General features: G+C 38.6%; 2 protein-coding genes across 5 annotated transcripts; one reads left to right on the plus strand and one right to left on the minus strand.

Annotated features, from left to right (window-relative positions):
- The first annotated feature begins 1,185 nt into the window (after positions 1-1,185).
- Positions 1,186-20,557, plus strand: Papi (tudor and KH domain containing protein papi). Of its 3 annotated transcripts, none has more exons than XM_076807258.1 (9): positions 1,186-1,756; positions 1,829-2,237; positions 2,320-2,532; positions 2,622-2,785; positions 3,616-3,836; positions 15,234-15,414; positions 16,390-16,680; positions 17,479-17,693; positions 19,541-20,557. In XM_076807258.1, the coding sequence occupies exons 1-9, from the start codon at positions 1,661-1,663 to the stop codon at positions 19,656-19,658; spliced, it is 1,908 nt and encodes a 635-aa protein (XP_076663373.1). In that variant the 5' UTR covers positions 1,186-1,660; the 3' UTR covers positions 19,659-20,557. The 3 variants fall into 3 exon arrangements, with proteins under 3 accessions (XP_076663373.1, XP_076663372.1, XP_076663374.1); XM_076807257.1 differs by having other exon boundaries at positions 1,188-1,756; positions 17,476-17,693; XM_076807259.1 differs by lacking the exons at positions 17,479-17,693; positions 19,541-20,557 and adding an exon at positions 17,206-17,450 and having other exon boundaries at positions 1,189-1,756.
- LOC143366309 (TD and POZ domain-containing protein 2) lies at positions 3,868-14,174 on the minus strand. 2 transcript variants are annotated; one of them, XM_076807261.1, is made up of 6 exons: positions 13,741-14,174; positions 6,754-6,961; positions 5,551-5,849; positions 4,975-5,229; positions 4,426-4,573; positions 3,868-4,344 (listed from the first exon to the last, which is right to left on the minus strand). In XM_076807261.1, exons 2-6 carry the CDS (start codon positions 6,929-6,931, stop codon positions 4,076-4,078), a joined length of 1,149 nt encoding a protein of 382 aa, XP_076663376.1. In that variant the 5' UTR covers positions 6,932-6,961; positions 13,741-14,174; the 3' UTR covers positions 3,868-4,075. The 2 variants fall into 2 exon arrangements, with proteins under 2 accessions (XP_076663376.1, XP_076663375.1); XM_076807260.1 differs by lacking the exon at positions 13,741-14,174 and adding an exon at positions 12,645-13,133.
- Positions 20,558-20,690: the final 133 nt, after the last annotated feature.

Genomic DNA, 20,690 nt, shown 5'->3' on the forward strand with positions numbered 1-20,690 from the left:
AGTTTTCTCATCTCTCATAGTAGGGGAACATGATCTATTCTAGATCAAGGCTCTCGAAGTGCAGCCTGGAGTGTAGAGAATATGTTTATACAAACAGCAACACATGCGAAAAGTACGTTTTCTCGATTAATAATTTAAAAATTCTCTTACAATCCATACAAAGTAAATATTCAGGGGCGAATTTGAAAATTTGGCGCCACTAGGATAACGAGCGTTTGCCCCCCTTTCCGCGAAATGTCGTCAAATATTTTAATTTAAAAGAGTCGAGACAATTTCAAAATTAATTCAATATGGCAACTGACATATGAGTCATTGATAATTTGTTATGTGAAAAAAAGGTAATTGTTTTTAAGCTGTCTGTTCTGTGTTTAAACCTTCTCCAATTTCTCTCGCTCAAAATTTGCTGCACCCAAAAATTTTTCGTTCCTCAAAATTTGCACTTCCAAAATTTTCCGATTCTCAAAATTTGCACTCTCAAAATTTTCCGATTTTCAAAATTTGTGGCTCCCAAAAATTTGTCGCTCCCCAAAATTTGCACTCCCAAAAATTTGTCGCTCCCCAAAATTTGCACTCCCAAAATTTTTTACTTTCCAAAATTTGCCGCGCCCCATAATATATCACCCTAAGTTCAAAAGAACCAACTTCTAATACAATATACTTCAGGCACTATGAAAATTTCAAATAACAGGAAAAATTAAAGTAACAGTAATAAACAAAATCTGTTTTGGACGTTGACCGCGATGTCCTGTTCCTGTTATGACTGTTTCATTTCCTTAATAACCATCAACTCCTTCCAAGATAAAACTTCACAAAAACAGCAACTTATTTAATCTATATAGTATAAGCATTTCAATTTTTTAAATAAGAAGAAATAAACTTCGATAAGCATATAATAGTTATAGTATTCAATTGAGTGAAAGTGTCTTTTCCTGTTACAAAGCGTATTTTGTATTAAACTTAATAATTCTCAATAATAAAGTCGCTTCTTATTCTTTACGTTAAAGGGAAGTTCCTTCATTTTATCAGCGAATGTAATTCATTTCGTTTATATTAAAAACGACTTGGTTGCTCTTAATTTGTACTGCGGCAAATGATACATTCAAATCGGCACGTTCTAATCTTGATGCCTACGTCATGACTTTCCCGCAGTCGCGCCAACATAACGAATGAGATTAACGAACTTTACAATTACGTTTAATTAACATTTCATCTTACGTCCATTTGTTCGCACGATTAGTGGGTGTTGAATATTAATAAAAAAATGAAAGCTCCATGCAGACAATTTATATTTGCGATCCGCATACACGTGGCATCCGTATTTTTGAAAAATTTACCATTTCAGGATTGGTAACAATACGGTTTTAAAAATACGATTCCCGATTCGAGCTCGTAAACCTGCTGATATTAACAGACCGACAGGATAGTTTAACGAAAATCTATCGCATAGCTCGTTAAACGTGTACTTAAATTTGCCTCAACATTTTATGGTACTTTCTACATCTCGCGCCGCAAATGTGTTTCACAAGAAAGATTTCAAGGTTATGAAGTATTACTATCACAACAACTCCGGGGCATGTTCTACGCTTGAATCAAACATAACTTACACGTGAATAAGGAATTGCGAAAGGCAGAACACCGTTGTGGCAAATTACGATATAAAATGAAGTGGGTTCCGCGACATTTTACATTGCCAATCTTACTTGGCGTTTCTCTAACAGGTGTCGGCATCGCTTTAATATATTTATTATACAAAAAGGTAAGATCGAAATAATGAAAAGAAATACGTATTCATCGATGCTTCGATTCAATCGTCCGTATGATTAAATAGGACGAGGAGGATATAAATACCCAAAGAAACCATATAGAAGTTGCAAAGCGAATCTCAATAGAATGTAAAGTACCTAGGCAATTTGTACCTGCCGTTATCGGAAGGGGTGGTTCGGTGATAAAGGATGTACAAAGCAAGACAGGAACACAAATATTTTTTAAGGAAGATAATATCGAATGCCCCGATCGTGTGTGTATCATAAGAGGGACTTACGAGAGCGTACATTTGGCCGAAGAATTGATAAAATCTATAATCGCGAATCAGCCTATAATAGAAACATACGAGATATTCGTACCTCAAAAGGCATGTGGCTGGATAATAGGAAAAGGCGGTGCGACCGTACAACAAATACAGACGACTACTAACGCTAAAATCACTATCGAAGGCAGCTATAATCCTTACGATCCAAGTATGTTAATTTTCTATATAAGCGCGATGCACTCTGATCTTATGCTTGTAAAATTGTAATAACTGGTACTAGTGTCTTACAGATGGCAAAAGGAGGATTATAATAAAAGGGACGGCGGAACAAATCGCCGCGGCTCTACTGCAAATCGAAGACAAAGTTCGCGAAGAGAAAGAAGCTCGCGCAAACTTGGAAGCCTCCTCTGCGGCGAGGTTGCCTAGGGGTAAATTGTCTCCTCGTAACACCGCAGTTAACGCGACCGAACACTCGCAACCAGCGGAGCCTCTATCGTTGAAAAGTAATAACTGAATAACTCGAATAATATTTGTCCTTTGGAATTATGAACGTTTAATTTAGTTTAAAATGCTTGCACGCTTTCGTTTCCAGTTACCGATGGCATTATGGAGGTATATGTGTCTGCTATGGAAAATCCTAGTCAATTCTGGGTTCAAGTCATTGGTCCTGGAATTACAGCTCTAGACAAATTAGTGTCTGAAATGACTGCGTATTACAACGAAGAAGAGAGCCATGAGTTACATGCGTTAAAAAATGTGGGTATAAGTAAAACTCTATTATACGTTTTACTGTTGTACGTAAACTAGGGTGTTTTAATTTTCCAAAGGTGCTATTTTCATGTAACTTTGCTCGCCCCCTTGGTTCTATTCATCTAAGTGATTTGTATGCCAAATTTCAGACAAATTTATTAATATTTAGGGGTTGCACAGTTTTATCACTAGGGTAGACATGGGGCGGTAGTAACACTTTGACTTTGGAATACGATTACGCAGGAACTATTACATTTACAATAAAAACTCGTATACGGAAATGTTACATATCTGACATCATTGAGTTTCACTGTATGTCAATTCATATCCAAGTTATTAATAAAAAATGAGAAGTGGAGTGTTGCGGGATAGTTGTCTTTTGATTAACCAAACACAACTGTAAAAGAATTTTGGAAAAATATTCATGTCTGCAGGTTCCTTTTTCTCCTAAAAATGATTATATGATTGTATGATTATTTAGGAGAAAAAGGAACTTGCAGACATGAATATTTTTCAAATTTTTTTTACAGTCTTTGAAGTTTAGTTTCTTTTTTAAAGACTTGAGAATATAAATAATTATCATTGGAAATTGTGTTTCCTTAGCCTACTACATATTATTTAGTGTGCAAAGTGTGCAACTTCTAAATATTACTCAATCTTCCTGAAATTTGTTAGTTATTTTTGTTATATTAATAGGAATCGGATCATGAGCAAAGTAAAAAAAATGTAATATTTTAATTTTAACCCTATAATATGAAACACCCTAATATAAACGTTACTAAAAATACATGATGGAGGATGTTGACGACTGTTATTGTTACACGATTTGATTTTAGATAACGCTTGGTCAAATAGTTGCAGCGAAATACAATTTCGATGAACGATGGTACAGAGCTGAAGTTATTTCCGACCCCGACGATGGTCAATGCGAAGTGTACTTCGTGGATTACGGGGATCACGAAGTAGTTCAAATCGACTGTGTATTGGAGCTTCGAACAGACTTCCTGAGCTTACGTTTGCAGGCAGTGGAATGTTCTTTAGCTAACATTAAACCACGGTAAGTTGATTTCCAATTAAATTTATAGTAATTATTTGAAAGTATCACAGATTTTATTGATTACACATCTTACGGTCTAATTTTATAGAATAATTAACGCCATACAGATCCATTCGAAGATCTTTTTATATTCCCGAGAAATCTACCAAGTGGTAGTAAGAGCATTCGTTTATATAATGTTCACAATAATCTATAGGAATTCGTGATCATATTAATTTGTATATACATAGAAAAATACACTAATTGCTTAGTTCACTGTCATCCATGTTACTTGATCTTGAACTGCCGAGGCTGGCTTCGCAAACTTCGTTAAATAATTCTGGATTTACGTGTTCCATCATTTTCCACGCCAAACTTTTATTGAGTACAGTTATGTTTTCTTCGCAATACGCTAAACTTGCCCTTTTAAGGGCATCGCAACTAAATTCATCGGCGACTAAGAGCCTGCTTGCTATATTTTCTGAAGTTATTGTTTCGATGAGGTTCCTTTCACACAGCTCTTTCAGTCCTAGAAAATACTTAAACGTTACTTTGTAATTGACTTAGCGTTGCCGTTTAATTAATTGTCTCGCTCTATAAAGTACAGTACCTTGCAAACAGAAACGTTCTGCTAGAGATAGAAGCTGTGGAGCTAAACAATCCAAATTGTCTACTTGGTCGCTGTATATATATCGTAACAATTCTTCTGCCACTTCTTTACTGAGGCCTAACAATTCCAGCGAGAACATGTAGCCATCCTGAAATATTTTTAACACGCAATGCTGTAATAAGTTTGTATATTGGAAAATCTATTATAGTAGCACTGTGTACTCACCTATGAGTCTAACGAAGTTAGTGTCAGTTAAAATAAACTTTGCTCGTAAGAAAAGGCAATAATCTCGTGAAAAAATTGTTAGTTTAACATTTTAAAAATAGCTTACAAAAGAAAGGATGACAGTGCAGTGAGCGCCACAACTTACTCAAACTGGCTTTATAGAAAATTATGAAATCTGTATAATAAATTAGTGTCTGTGTTAATATTAAGGCTTTGGCAAACATTCTTAGAGTAGGATCTATTTAGCAGTCTCGTCCTCTAGTTCACAACAGATTAGTTCCAACATGTTTTTAAAGCGGGTATAGAGTAACGCCTCGCACATACTTCTAAACGTCCGTTTCCTTTATCAACCATCCTTTCTTCCTGCGGGTTTCGTGTATCTGATATTTTATCTTCTACAGCGTCCGCCATCGAGTTTCGCTTTGCTGTTGATGCGCTTACAGGCAGAATCATTTCAGCTAGAACATTGCTACGCGCGGCAATTATACTGCTATGGACGGGAATTTCTGTGCTGTTTAAATCCCCACATGTTAATTTAGTGTCCGCGCCATGTGGATGTCTTAACAATCTGGCCATATCCTGAAACATAGTTCCTAGTTCTCATTTATTCGTTTACTTTTAGTCGTCTTTAACGTGCCTTCTGGGTGTTACTTAAGAAAAGAGGTTTACTTTAAAAAATTACTTCATCAAAACTGATTGAAATACGTTTGAAAGTGATACCCATCTTATAGAGGTCTCTAAGTATGTACTTTAGATTTGAAAATTCTATGTTTTATTACTAAAATTCTATAATTATCTATTTTAAAGATGAAATACTTTTTCCAAAGATTCAGAATTTATGGCTCTTTTTATTTAGGCTTTAGAATTATTCTTCGTCGCTATCACTTCAGACACACTTACCTGCGATAAGTTGTGCTTCTCACTTTCGCACTGGATTATCTGTATCTTCACCATCAGTACTACTTCCCCGTTCTTCTTTAAATGCCTGTCGACTATGGACAAGTCTCTGTACCCTAAGGAAACGATGTCTGGGCATGACTTCAATTCGAGTACCGTTCTGCTGACGTGACAGTACTCCCAGTGTTTAACGTCAGCATTGAACACTGCAAATTGAAATCGTATCTTTGCTTGTTCCGCTTCCTCCACCGTGCAGCTCAACATGTTCAGGCACAATACCACAGGGTTTATGATTCTTTTTCCTGTTACCAAACATTACATCGTTCTTTCATTCAATGCAACCAATGTTAATAACTATACTGGCTTAAAAAATAAGGGGTGCATTGGACACTCATTTAGTGTAGAATGGAGTCCGAGGTCATACTGTTTCTTTAGAGTGCTAAAATTTAATTATAGCAGTCAGGGACGGATTTGGAGGTTTCGCACCCTTAGGCTAACAGGCGTCTGCTGCCCTTTTCGCGAAATTTCAAAATTAATTAAATATGGCAACTTACATCTGAGTCATTGCTAATTTGCTACATGAAAAAAAGTTTTTTTTTTAAAGTTGTCTCAAGCCTCTGTGTTTAAACCTTTCCAAATTTCGCCTTCCAAAATTTGCTACTCCCCAAAATTTGTTACTCCTCAAAATTTACCGCAGCCCAGAATTTGCTACTCCCCAAAATTTTCCGCTCCCCAAAATTTGCTGTTCCCCAAAATTTGTCACTCCCCAAAATTTGCTACTCCTCAAAATTGGTTCCTCCCCAAAATTTGCCACACCCGAAAATTTGTTACTCCCCAAAATTTATCGCGCCCTATAATTTACCGCTTCTCAAAATTTGTTCCTCCCCAAAATTTGTTACTCCCCAAAATTTTCCGCCTCCTAAAATTTGTTGCTCCCTATAATTTGCCACACCCGAAAATTTGCCGCTCCCCAGAATTTGCTACTCCTCAAAAATTACCGCTCTCACAATTTGTCGCCCCTAAAATTTGCAGCCAACTTATCCTAGGTATACCCAAATCTGCCCCTGATTGCAGTCACCTACATATATATTACCAGTCTCAGCTGCTTTTGTCTGTTCGTATTAGTCAGCTTATTTAAAGAAAAACTGTAATAGGCGGCATCACGTCTATCATAATGGTTTTACCATGTCAAATTCTGCTTCTTACCATCTGGATTCTTCCAAAACCTGATGGACAGACTCCACGTACTATGAATGCCGTTTATGTTAATATTGAACGAAGGGCTATCAATGGAGCTCTTCTTTGAAACCGACTTCTTGTAATTTGGAATTGGCCATGTGTATTTACATATAACGTCCGAGACTACTGGTACGAGTAGCTCCATATTACAGCCGGTTTATGTAAACGAGGATATCTATTTGAAACAAGAAAGTAATCAGTGTCACTCAAAGTCCATGAAAGCTGAAGTGCTTCTTGTTACATCGATTAATAGAGAGCAGATTTGTAAATGCTTCTTTCTTTATTATTCGCGCTGTTTAGTAAAAGTTACTTTATTCGTCGCGTATAATATTCAGTCGTCCTCGAAGTTAAATTTTATTATCTTCCGGTATTTCTATCAATGGAGCCGCAGCACGATTTTTTATCCGCCCCGTTTCGCAGTTTCACTTTCGATTTTTCTCGCGATCTGTCTGTCTGGGAACGATGTAATTCTCCTGGCGCAGTGTAATTGCAGCGTATAGTCAGCGATAAAGCTTTAGGAAAGCGCGCAAAACGCTTCGCAGTTGTGTTCAACTCGCCGTGCTGCACCATGCACAGGCAAAGTTCACGGTATAATTTACAAGTTCATCGGTTGAAGCGTGTACGTATGGCAGAGCGCCAGTTTCCAATCTCAATTTATCTTTATTTAACCAGAATTTCTTAGTGGCATACAAATCACGTTTTATTCTTCCGCTACTTGGCAAGGAAGTGAAAGCAGCGTATAAAATTCACAAAAGTTGGTGCAACTTTGTAATATTCATTTAAATCGATAGATTTACTTAGTCACGGGATTTCGTATCTTCTCAAAAATCCCCGATTATTTTCAAGAAAACACTGCAAGTGCCAAAAAGCAAATTCTATACTATATTACTATTGGCACATAGAATATTTCCTTATATCCGATAAAATTTTCTCGTTTTAAATTTTGGGACTTACAGTGTTTGCAAGGACTCTTCAATTATTTCTCATTCAATTCAATGAATAACGTAAACCTGCAAAGTTTTACACCACCATCTGCAAAACCCCTAACATGTACAGGTAGCTCAGCAGCAAATAGTAAACAACGACAAGGGCGTTCGCAGACTATTTTTAAGGGGAGGGGCAACTTTGGGGTGACAGTAAAGAAAAATATAGAAATGAAAAAGCAGCGCGAGTCGAGTAGCCCACTTGTTTTTAAAACCCCTTTGCAATGCCATTTAATTAAAAATTTAAAGCGGAAGTTTAAAAATATTCACCTTTTTCGTTTAAACTTAATACAGATCAGTTTTAAAAAATAAGCGATTTTCTCTAAAGCCAAGGGGGGTGGGCAACTGCCCCTTTTGGAAATGGTAGCTTCTACGCAACGAAATAGGACGAAAATCAAGAGTAACAGAATCGCGGTCGAGGCTTCGTTTCCCAGCTATTACCTGCTCTTCAAAGATTCAGATCGGAAACGCCTGAAGCACGGCAAGTCGGCGATCAGTGGCTCGCGTCGCGTAGGTCAGTTACGCCTCGTTCAGCCGTCATCAATAACCAAAGATTAACAACTGAAAAAAGGAACCTCCGCCGCAATTTTGTTACTCCCGATTTTTGCCCCATTTTACCGCGTAAAATGACTCATTTTATTTTCTACTATTCGTTACCGTACACCCTGTATACATCAAGATCCCCGCTTACGCGTGTCACTACGTATCATACCCGTACAAAGGTACCCCTACCTGCGGACACCGATATTTTTATACCATTTGTCAAGGAAAAAATCAATGAAAAAAATATTGCGAATGGACCTGCAAGGCCTCGTGCCGATGCACCCCGTCCACTTCGCCACAGGAGGGTCGCTTGATTTAAGGGCACTTGGCAGTCGTTTTGATCGAAAACCAAGCAGAAGAAACTATTTTAAAAAGCCTCATTAACGAACCATCTGTAGCGTCATCCATAATGCTTCTTTTTGACTAAACAAACATATTTTTTTTAAAGCTTACGATGCTAATAAACGTCGTGTCAAAGAACAATCCCCAGCTTCAATTTATTTCTTTGTGATTCATTGAAACAGAAATGCTTCATTCTCGGCAAAAACGAAAGGGGTTGTAGTCATGAGGCCGAAATTTTTCTTTTGGAAAAGCGGAACATATATTTCTACAGAAATTTTTGCACTGAAGCGAGCAACATTTAAAGAACATTTGGTAATTTTTTTGTAGAAAATATTTACGTTTATAATAAAAATATAACGACATCCAAGAAGCCGTTTAATATCTAAAAAACTACTGCAGCAATCTTTCTGAAATTTTGTGGGCTTATTTTTTATATAAAAATCTACTGAATGACGGAAGGATTTTTTTTTCAATGTATATTTTCGATTATATTAACGAAAAATTGCTTCATGGTTATCATTAATGGCTGTTTTTCGTTGATAAAATCGAAACCATACAATGGAAAAAAAATCCTTCCGCCATTCGGTAGATTTTTATATAACAAATAAGCTCATAAAATTTCAGAAAGATTGGTGCAGTAGTTTTTTGGATACGTTGCTCACCGATTTTAAAAAGGCTTCTTAGATGTCGTTGTGTTTTTATTATAAACGGGAATATTTTTCTACAAAAAAAATACCAAATGTTCTTTAAAAGTTGTTCGTTTAAGTGCAAAAACTCCTGTAAAAATATATGCTTCCGCTTTTTAAAAAAAAATTCACAAACATTCGCCTCTTTTCGGCCTGCTGACTAGATATAACCCCTGAAACGCGTACAGTCCCGTTGATCAGGGCCGCCGATGGCGCAAAAATTGAATCATCCTCGCAATGCCGTGAACGATCAGAATTGGACTGGATCGCGCGGGCGGTAGCGGGGTGGAGCAGCCGAATGCGAATTTAATCAATCTGACCGAATACCAACGGGGCTCGCCGTTGCGTGCCGCGGAACAGCTAATCACGGGCGCAACCTCGAAGTGATGCACACACGATGGTTTTCGAGTTGGAATTACCGCGGTGCCTACGGTCTTCGGTTACACGCGACACGACCGGCTTTCGAGGGCAGTGCCGAGGAGTGAGTGCCTCGTTGCCAGAAACCCGCAGGCCACTCCGAAACGCTTTCTATTTCCGTTGCAGGTCGCTCTCTCTCTCTCTCTCTCTCGCTCGCGCGTTCGCGAGCCTCGATGCCGCCCGATGCGGAAGCGATGCTCTCTCTTCAGCACCGGGGAACACCTTGGTCGATACGCTATCAGCGTGGAACAGTTCGCTCGCCGATCGCTTTATGGCTTGTCCCTTTTCTCCCCGTTTCGCAGCATCCCTGTATTCATTTCAATAATCACTGATAGCATTGTTTGCGAAGCAGGTCGAGTGATTAATTTGAATGTCATTTGGGCGTCAAGGAGCGAAGGGAATGTGGGTGGGTTTCGTAATTAGTTGGTCTCAGTGGCGCACTCAGAGGGAGGGGCAAAGGACACCCCCTAAAGAAAAGGGAGAAAGGAGATTAATTTAACCACAACTGAAGTAATTCAAGAGCTTTGTAAAATGAGAGAAAAAATGGAATTTTTATAATCACCTAGTGAATTTGCATGAAAAATATTTTTCTCCGTTCAAATCAGCCCCCCTCCCCCCCAAGATTAAATCCCGAGCGAGCTACTGAATTTTCTCAGCTGCTTGAAATCGACGAAATGTTTCAATGAGCTGTTCTTGCAAGGGAAGGTGACAAATTGTCCGACTTTGATTTTAACCCTTCGTGGCCACAAACGGTGTGTCGCACCTCAGGCAATTATTTTTTTTCTTTGACAATATTTCTGTATATTTTTAGAGTTCAATATTAATGTTTAAATATTTGGTGAATTTTAATAAAAAAGATCATCGTATCAAAATTTACATTTCTAGAAAAAGACTATTAGAGTATGAGTATTACAAATGTACAATTATCACTGAAAAATTAAAAGATTCAGAAATACAAAAATGCAGTGAACCCCATGTGACCAATTTGCGATTATAAGAAGGTGTGACCACGAAGGGTTGACTTGCAATTGATTTCCAAAATAGCATCGAGGATCTGCATGCTATCATTCTGTAAAAGCAAGTTAATATCAAAGTCAGGCAACTCGGGTCCGTCCCTTGTTAGCGTTACGTGATGATAGAAGGAGTCGATGGATTTAGATTCTTCTCAACAGTGTTCCAAGAAAGTATACTTTTCGAGATCATATTTTATTGATATTGGAAACGAGCGATGCTTGTAACACGGGTGAACATTTCTCGATCGGTTTGAAAAGTCTGAAAAGTCCGAAAAGTCTTAAAAGTGTAAATAAATAAACTAAGTGAAACAACGCGGTGCCCGACTTTTATCGAGGGGGTAATAGTTTATTGAACCCAGCATTGTTGCTTCCATGAGCACCATCTTTGGTAGCAAATTAACTTAACCGCTCCTAGCACTACAATTATCTGAATCGAAAGTGGCCTTTGAGGTCTTCTTCAACGACTAAACGAATCTACGAACATTGTTCACGGCAACTAGAAGCGGAACGAAGCCACGCAGCAATTTAAAAGAGAATTAACAAATGGGGTAGTCGCGTTAAACAACCCTTAATAATTAAGGGTCGGATGCAAATTGGAGGACTAGCGCTCCAAAAAGGGGAAAAATTATTGTCCAAACGCTAAAAAAGATTGGAAAATTAAATGTCAAACTGTATTTTAAAAAATACAGTGTTGTAAAGCTCGACACGACACACATTTTTGCTATTTACAGTTTGTTTATCAAATCATTACTATTCGAGCTAAAAATTATAAATAAAAAATTTTTCATCGTCCAAAATCATTATTTCTTTAAACATAAATTGCGATAACTTGAGTAAATATTAATGGATCGTTATGAAACTTAAAACATAACTTTAGAAAACTCTAGCGAAGCCGTAAAATATATGCACAAAACCCTTATGTTAACAGATGTAATAATATTTAATTAAAAGTTTCAGTTTAACAACATTTAATTTTCGAATCTTTCTTAGCGTTTGGACTTTAATTTTCCCATTTTCGAGCGCTAGTCCCCTTATTGCATCCGACCCTTCAATTGAAGATGCCAACGATCTCAGTGATCACTTTCCTTACAGGACGCCTGGAATTCTTAGAGATTCCTCTTCGCGATATAAAAACAGCAGTTTAAATAAAAACTGTGTTAAAAGAGCGTCGGAGAAGAGAACTGATCTCTTCTTCCTAGTTTCATAACTAGGAAGCATAGTTTCATCCGTGAAATATGTACGTACGTGTTTACTCGGAAACTATTTGATAGTACGCCTCAAAGAATCCGCATGTTTTGCCAAATTACTTGTCAAATAAACCAGCACCGTGTTTACACTATTGTTGCTAGGAAAATTTCGGGCATCGGTACAGCTAGAAACGAGAGCTTTCGAAATCTTCCATCGTGCATTCGATTAAAACCCACAAAGTACAAATAAAACGCAAAGTTTCCATAATATTGAAGGCACTACGTGAATTTATAAATTTACATCGCAATGCCAAATAATCCTTTGAACTTCGAGGATACAGATCGTTTTGAATGATTGAAGCTAAAAGTAAGTTCCTAGTTTATACACCTTTCAATTTGCATAGATAATCAATCTATATTGCGTATTCGATTTTAATTGAATATTAAGTAATACTACTTGTTAATTATAAAACACATTACGATGCGATGATAATTAACAAGATTACATATACCCTATGGCAGTCGTTGCTTTACGAGCTGGTGAGAAACACTTTTTACCGGCGATCAGGTTTCCAGTTTTCAGCGAGGAGCCCGGTACATAACACGTTCCTCTTTGACACACGAAATTCCACTTGACACCACCGCTCTAAAACCGACCACGGCGTGGCGATAGAAATGCGTACTTACGTATAAATAACACACACGTGCCTGCTATCACGTTCATTAACGTTAACTGCATCAAGCCACCGCGGCGAAAGTCGCGAAATCAACGCCTCTGCTCGTTCGACGCTCCTCACTGTTTTCCAGAAAATTATCGCGAAAACACTTCGACGTTCACCCGTTTCCGAACTTGACCCCTTTTTCAGTTTCTGTGATTTTTATTATTTGTATGATTTTTGTAATTTGTATTCCCAATTGCGAACGATTAATTTGACGTTCGTCGTGGAAAGCTTGCTTTCGATCGCAAGGATGGTGGAACTCAAGGCTGGTAGTTGTCAGTTGTCTTTATTGTTACGTCGACGGCTTCGTTCCTTTGTCTCTTTAATAGATATTGTTCGCCACGAGGCCTGTGATACGACTGAGACCTTCCTAGCCATCGTCGACGGGTCTAACGTTCATCGTCCACTTCATTTTCTCGCATGTGCACAGTTGTGTGTTCGCGCAGTTTATAAATGGAACGCAAGATAGCCCGGAAAGTGTCTTCAGCCACGCTGAACGGGGGTGTTTCGCGCGTACGGTTCTGCGTCGCGGGATTCACCCTCGAATTCCGGGGGAGCCTCGTGTTTCGTGGTAAACAAAGGACGAAAGAGTTCGTGTTGTTATGCGTCGAGATAAAGGTGCAGGGTAATTTCGCGTGGAATTGAATGCGTTTGAAGTTTGCACGATTCAGTGGTCAAAGGGATGCGGGTTCGATGTTATTCGATACTGTGAAGATCCGAATCGCTTTGAATTTTATTCGAAACAAGAATTTTAATTGAAGAATGTCGCGAGTTGGGGTGGGTTTCAATGTAATTTTTAAATTCTCGAAACCCGGATTCGAAAATATCTAAGGCTTCCAAGCTCTCGAAGCTTTTTACTTATTTATTTGCTTGGCGACCATGGCTAACGAAATTCGAAGCGATTCGAAACTTACGTCGTAGATTTGAAGCGATTCGAAGTTTACGTCACAGATTTGAAGCGATTCGAAACTTGCGTCACACATTTGAAGCGATTCGAAACTTATATCACAGATTTGAAGAGATTCGAAACTTACGTCACAGATTCGATAAAATTCTAAACTTACGTCACAGATTCGAACCGATCCGAACGGCCTTGAGTTTTGCAGAAAATCCAAACGATGAACGTTAGGAGAGAAAATTATCTAAGAATTTTCTCGTCCGAACAGAAGTGTTTTTATTTGTTGAAATAACGGGAGATTCCACTGCACCTTAGTGTCTTAGCTCGAATGATACTCGCGTCACTCGTGAATTCTGTTTGTTCCGTTTTCACCTTCAAAAAGACTGTCAACGACACGCTTTCTTACACAAACGTCTGCTCCGTTTGTTTGTTTCTTTCCATTCTGGCTTGTCCGCCTGGTTACGGTAATACGTGTAAAATTAGCGCGAGGGAAATTACAGAAGGTATTTCTTGCATCGAAGGCACAAATGTTTCGATGCCAATTGCGCAACTCTGAACGTTGACCAGCTGAATCTCGAAATCTCGAGCCCAGGACGCTTCTGCAGGGTGTCAGCTTACCCGATAGCAAGTCAGTCCCATGGGCCCCTTAAACATCAGACAATATTACTAAATATTACTAAAAATATACATTTATTTCACAAAAATTTTAATTCTACCTCTTTGCCACTTATATATTTTTTTGAAAATTTTATTCACCTATAAAAAGTATCACTCACATTTTTGTTTATTATTTCAAAATATATACTTTGTGTTAGAAGTTGCTGAATTTGTTCAGGTAATTTATTTACCCTCTTATCCCCTAGTCAATTAATTTAATGTTAATACATTGAAGCACTTAAGTGGATTAAGAGAAATCATTTGTCCGGTACTGTATAGTGTTTCTAGTGACATGCAAGCACAAAGTTGTTGGAACAAAGCAACATTTGTGAGCGTAAGGTCCACTGTTTCTTGCCAATTGACTGGCATGTTTATTACACTTACGGTACGCGCAACTTCGCAGTTCGAGGCGTTACAGTTGCCAATGTTGGGCAGGGGGGTTGATATCAAAAATAATTTTCTTTACTGTGGCGATGGATAGTAAATACTGCGTGACATGTTTTTGAAAAATGCTACTTTGAGTAAGTCAGGCCTTTTCGAGAGGTTTACTGACGAGAAAGTTTTGCTTAATTTGTTTTTCCACGAATTTTTATATAGAATCGTATTTTTCATGTTTCCAAAATATAATTATAAATGTGTGGATGCCGACAAAAGAATGATATTTGGGATTTTTTTCGCAAAAACTGTAAAACCTTTTTCAAAAAGTGTTTTCTTGTTTGAAATTGCGCATGTTAGAGAGTATCTCATAATTTTTTTATTTCAAAATATTTATCAGTAACGAAGTTGTGGCTGATCTCCAAGAGGTCCTCTCAAATAAAGGTATTTTGCGGTGAGCATTGCTGCTCGGTACTGGATTCTTAGAAATTAAAAATTCAGAAAGATCTATATAATATATTAAATTGACCAATTAAATTGTCCTTTGAACGAAGGACTTATCATCGCAGTCGGCATTGCTATGAAGATTTCGCGATTGATTTTGTGTTTCTCGTTCCCATTATTTAGACAGCGTGAATGGAGCGCCGAGGCTTGCAACAGATTCGCAGAGCTCACATGGGTAGCTCAGTGGAAAGTCCTGGTGGCTAAAGTTAGAGGCTACAAAGAACGAGCTCTGAGTTACGGGAGATCCCGCCGCGAGGGTTCGCCGATTCCTAGAGTCGATCTTTTCGAGAAAAACGAGGACACGGTAAGCCTGATGAGATTCATAACAAACGAAGTAAAAAACCAACAATCTTTAACCTGGTACAAGTCTCGAGAATAATTGAACCGTGTTCCTCGAAATAATTACAGAATCATTCCAATTTTTATTAATTTTAACATATCCTAAAACCGTCTTGCAAAAAATGAACAATTAAAAGACAAAAGTGCACTTGTATTTTGAGGATAGGGGTATGGAACATTTGAAACAGTTTAGTTTGCTCTTTATTCATTTGTGCCCAGTTGCCTGGAATATTCTACAGTTACCATTGTCTTGTAGTGTAATTAGCATTGGCGTTTGACTGGACGCGAAGTTCATATTCTGCCTCCTGAAAGTACCAGAGAAAGATTATAGAATTTAAGGGGTTACATACGTTTAGTCGTGGCGAAAATGAATGATTTTGAATTTTTTTAGGGGTAGGTAGATTAAAAAATGTAAAACAGAATACTTATTAAAAATTTATTTTATAGAATAATTTTTGTATTAAATTATTTATGATATCTGAGGTTCTTTAGAACATTGCAGATGGTTAGCATGATATCTCCTTTAAACACCGATAGATTATGAGCTGACGGGCCATTTTTTATATTTTCTTTAACTAATTTATTATGCACAATTACAGAGAAAAACTTGGCATGACAATTTTCATTTAACTTTAAAGTGCCATAAATTGTTTATTTTCCTGAAATTAAAAAATTTGGCCCGTCAGCCCATAATGGCAACATTATTTTAGAAGAATATCATTTTATATTTCAGATCCATCGATGTTTAAAGGAGAATATGTTCGCCATTTCGTCTGTAGTGGTCTAAAGAACCGCAAAAATCATAAATAATTTAATACAAAAATTATTCTAAATAAATTTCTTCGCACGGTTTATGGACTAGTAAATTATATGTAATAAGTATTATTAATTATATTTAGTAAATAAATAAAAACTGTTTCCTTATGGTTTCGTCGTGTAGGATATCAATATTGGCCAGGAGTTGATAAACGAAGGCCTGGTGGATTCGGAAGAGACACCTTCTTCAGCGGCTTCTTCCACGTTGTCGCCCGGGCGCAGCTCCGAGATGACAACCGTCTCGAGTTCGGCGACGACCTCCCCTTTAGCCAGGCGAGCTTTCAGCCCAGAAACACCTGCAAACACTTCAAATTTAACGAATTTGACCATGGACTCGTCGCTGTGGACAGATAAATCACTCCTGAATCTCGAAACGTCTTCCAACGTAGAAAATGTCGACTTGATCACGCCGCAAGTGAGTATCTCGTTAGATTTTAATCTTTTTCTTCGATGCTCTGAAATAATCGCTGGACATAACGGTGGAATAGAAACTTTAATACCTCGAAAAATAATTACTCAATATAACTTCATTTTTCTTTCGGCGGTGCCAGAGAGCATAAGGAACTCAACAATTCTTAAATTTGAATTTTTCTTCTGTCTCGCGCCGTTACAAAGTTACATTAACGAAACGGAAGCTAAGGGTTGATTCTACCAGAGTTGGGCATTATTCGAATAAAATTTGTTCGAAAAAAAAATTATTCGTCAATCTCGAACAACTTCGTTTTATCCGCAATTCTTATTCGAAATTATTCGAATAAAAATTGATGCCCAACTCTGGATTCCACCCGTTCGGAGTGAATTTCCGCGGAGAAATGAATTTCCTCTTCTCACACTCCACCGTGCTCTACATTCGCCCGAACTTACATTGAAATCAGAATTTTCTCTTGCGACGCAGAATATTCGTCTAACAATTTTTCCGCGACCCCCTTGCGACATAAAGGTCCTAGGTATACTGCTGCGTGAAGTGGGATTTTAAAATGAACTGAAACGGTGTTTCGCGGGAGGTTGTGGAGTTCCCCAGCCGACAACGAGACCACCTCGTCGGCCAGGAAGAGGCGAAGTAATGAAACGGGATCGTGGAAAGTACTTCGGCAGCTTTTCCTTCTCCCTGCTCGCGCGGGGGAACACGCTCGCCTGCGGTTAACCGTCAAATCGACGGGCACGTCGCGCTCGGTTAGCCGCGCAGTGTCTCTGTACCGATTTCTTCCAGAAGCTCGCTGCCACGATCGAGGAGATCGATCTCGTGACACCGGCCAAGGATGAGACGAGCCGTTTCATCGAGAGCGAGAGGAAAGTGTCCCACGAGGACGCCAACGGCCAGCACGGCAGGCCGCGCGGCTCCAAGATGAGGATGAGCAAGATGTCGCAAGTCGCGCCAGCTGGCTACGAGAGCGATCTCTCCGACGACTCCGACGAATTGGAGCTGGGGTAAATCCACCATGTTTCTCTTCCAAGGGGACCCGTGCCATTGCCCCGTCTTGAATCACTTCAAGTGGCATTCGAATCTCAAGAATCTTAAAAGGAGAATCCTATTTTTTGGGCTAAAAACGTAGAAAACTTTGTGAATTTTTTTTTAAGAAACTAGCGATTCGATTCATCTGAAATTTGGACCATGTTTTCTTCAAAGATGCACAAAAACGTGGTTCAAATTTCAGGCGATTCGAATCGCTGGTTTCTTAAAATAAAAATTCCAAATTTTGCTATGATTTTAGCCTGAAAAATAGGATTCCCTTCTTATGATGCTCGAAGTAGTTTGATTACGTAGCGAGGCTGGACGCGAAGAGGGGGTTTTATACTGATGCTTGAAGTGGGATAGTGGCATGGTCGAGCGATGACAGATATTAAGTATTTTTTTAATTGCATTTCCACTTGTCTCGCGTGCAAACAGCAACGTGGGCTTGAAGTTAGTATTATGCAGAGTGTACTTGAAGTGCTCTTCAGGCTGGACGATTGGTCTGAAATAAGATTCCTTTGCCACGAATTCCTTTGCCTCGACGATTTTAATCAATTATTAAACATGAGCATCTCGACTTGGTCGATTTCGAGAATTCTTTTTAGTGATTGTTGAATTCTGTGGCGAGCGAAATTTTGTTCCAGGTCAATTGTTCAGCCTGCGGTGAATGAATATTGTTTATTTTTCCTTTTTATTAAACGATCGTGCTACTGCCCCACGCTAAATATGAATATAGCATTATTTTTTTACGAAGGCCAAGGGTCATGGGTCTCCTTAAGTATTTCGACACCTTCGCGGTTGTTCGCTCAGTTATCTGTACGTAACTCGAGATAACACTTCGGTATTATGCATAGTATCAGAGTCTTTGTTCGGAGATGAAAATAACGTAACAGAAGCTGTACGATAGGCTAATTCCTCCAACCTGCTCCATGTGCTTTCGCAGTTTTCCAGCGTACAACGATACAATTTGACCCGATCTTCGATTAGAACTTGAAGAGTTATAGTTTTTTATCACGATATGACCACGCGAGGATAGATTCGTAATAGAGTGGTGTGCAAAAATTTCTAAATATAGGAGCTCGTATTTCTTTTCGAGAAGGGAAAAGTCACACGAATTTTAAATAATTAATATAAGCTAACACTTAAAAATACGATGAGAAGGACAGACAGACGTAGATGTAGAGAATATTTCTTTTATTTCCGGGAGTATCGGCAAGTTTTAAGAAAATTTTAGTATTTAGCATCGCGATTATAAAAATGCTAAATTTATTTGGACACCAGATTCGTTAAATAGAAATTGTGATATGATGATAATTCGATATATTGCGGCGATATTTATTTATGGTGTGTGACGTAAAAAGGTCATTTTGCAGTTACAAAATAGAAATTATAATTTGCAAAAAATTACTGTATTGGAATTAATTTCTAAATATTATCTTATTCACTTCAATTTATTTAGATACCTCTCGAATTAAACCATAATACTTGTTGGACGTAGTTCCTTAACACATTTAAAATTGAATATTGTTAATAGGCGCACTTCAAAATGTCCTCCAAAGAATGGTAACAAGTGTCCTTTACCTAAATCTGTATTTCCTTCTCACGATATTTTCATCGTGTATTATTTAAAATTCGATTCCCGCCTCTGAAGATCAAAGCAGAAAAGTGTAACCGCTTCCAGAAACTTTCGCACGCTACTGTGATAATATTATCAGTAATTTATATAGATTTAACACGAAACCCCAAACAAGCTACATCTGTAACGCTTTTATGTACCGCGAGTGATTTTGATCAGCGAACGCATTTTCTATTGCATCCGCAGGTTTTTCAATATCAAGTGCAAAAAAGTGATAGTCAACGTCCTAGATCTGGAGACTCGCAAAAGCAACAAAATTCTGAACAAAGAAACTCTTAAAAGCCGATTAAAAATGGGCCCCTAATTCTTGCAAAATTAAACAAACTTTACAATTCAACAAAACTCTTCATGAAACGTCTGAAATTACCACAACCCACCAAGTAGTTTTAATACACCAAAAATACCACAACCTTTCAACCAAAACAAAATCTTTCGAATTGATCAAAAATCACTCGATGGTGGACTTGGGCAGGCTTCGACACATGTAAACAATCCGCAATCAGAACTGTCTCGATCAGCTTCGACGAGTAACGCTCGCGATGAAATTCACGCAACGGGAACTTTGCGAACAAAGTCCATTAAGAAAGGAGAGAACAGTTGTGACTCGAACCACTCGACAGACACCTGCTTGCTCTTCCAGATAGTCGCGTAGGTAGCCATTGTCCCCTTCGACGCACCGTACGCTATCAAAAGTATGCTCAACGTGAAATGGAACTGTGTGCCTTAAAAGCAGCTTCGTATACTTGGATCCCCTCGAAGCAGCGTGTAAAGAGAGCGTCGCGAGTATCAGCGTGCGAAGATCACAAGTAGATGTATATTTTTATAAAACCGACCGATTGTAAAGCTAGCTCGCGGCTACCAAGCGGCAAGGACCATTTTTGTTGAATTCGAATGAGGCGTTTGTTGTGCGCGCAGAGCGTTGGATGTTTATTGTTGCTTTCATAGTTGATACCTTCCCTCTGGGGTTTGTTTAATTCGTTAAGCGCTACCACGGGTGGCTGGCCATAGGCGTTAGCGATCGCGACGCGCGGTAAAGTATTTAGATGTTTGAGAGCTCCGCAGAGGCTTCGTTTCTCAGTATGTTTTTCTATGTAAGCGTCGTCGCAATGTGCTCGAACGGCGTGATTGGCTAGAAGGGCCATCGCGTTCGAAATTGTGCGACGCAAGTAAGATTATTATTAATAAAAACGATCGCTGCCTGTATTCTCTGTCTGCTCGATGGCACCTTAAATCACCACTTCCCTGTCATGGATTGCGACGCAAGCCGAAAGATCTCGCGGAGCTTCTTGTGGACGGGTAAAAGTCGAAAGCGAGCGGACGGGCGCAAAAACAAGGG

This window comes from Andrena cerasifolii, chromosome 2, assembly GCF_050908995.1.
Source record: "Andrena cerasifolii isolate SP2316 chromosome 2, iyAndCera1_principal, whole genome shotgun sequence".
NCBI classification, from domain to species: Eukaryota; Metazoa; Arthropoda; class Insecta; order Hymenoptera; family Andrenidae; genus Andrena; species Andrena cerasifolii.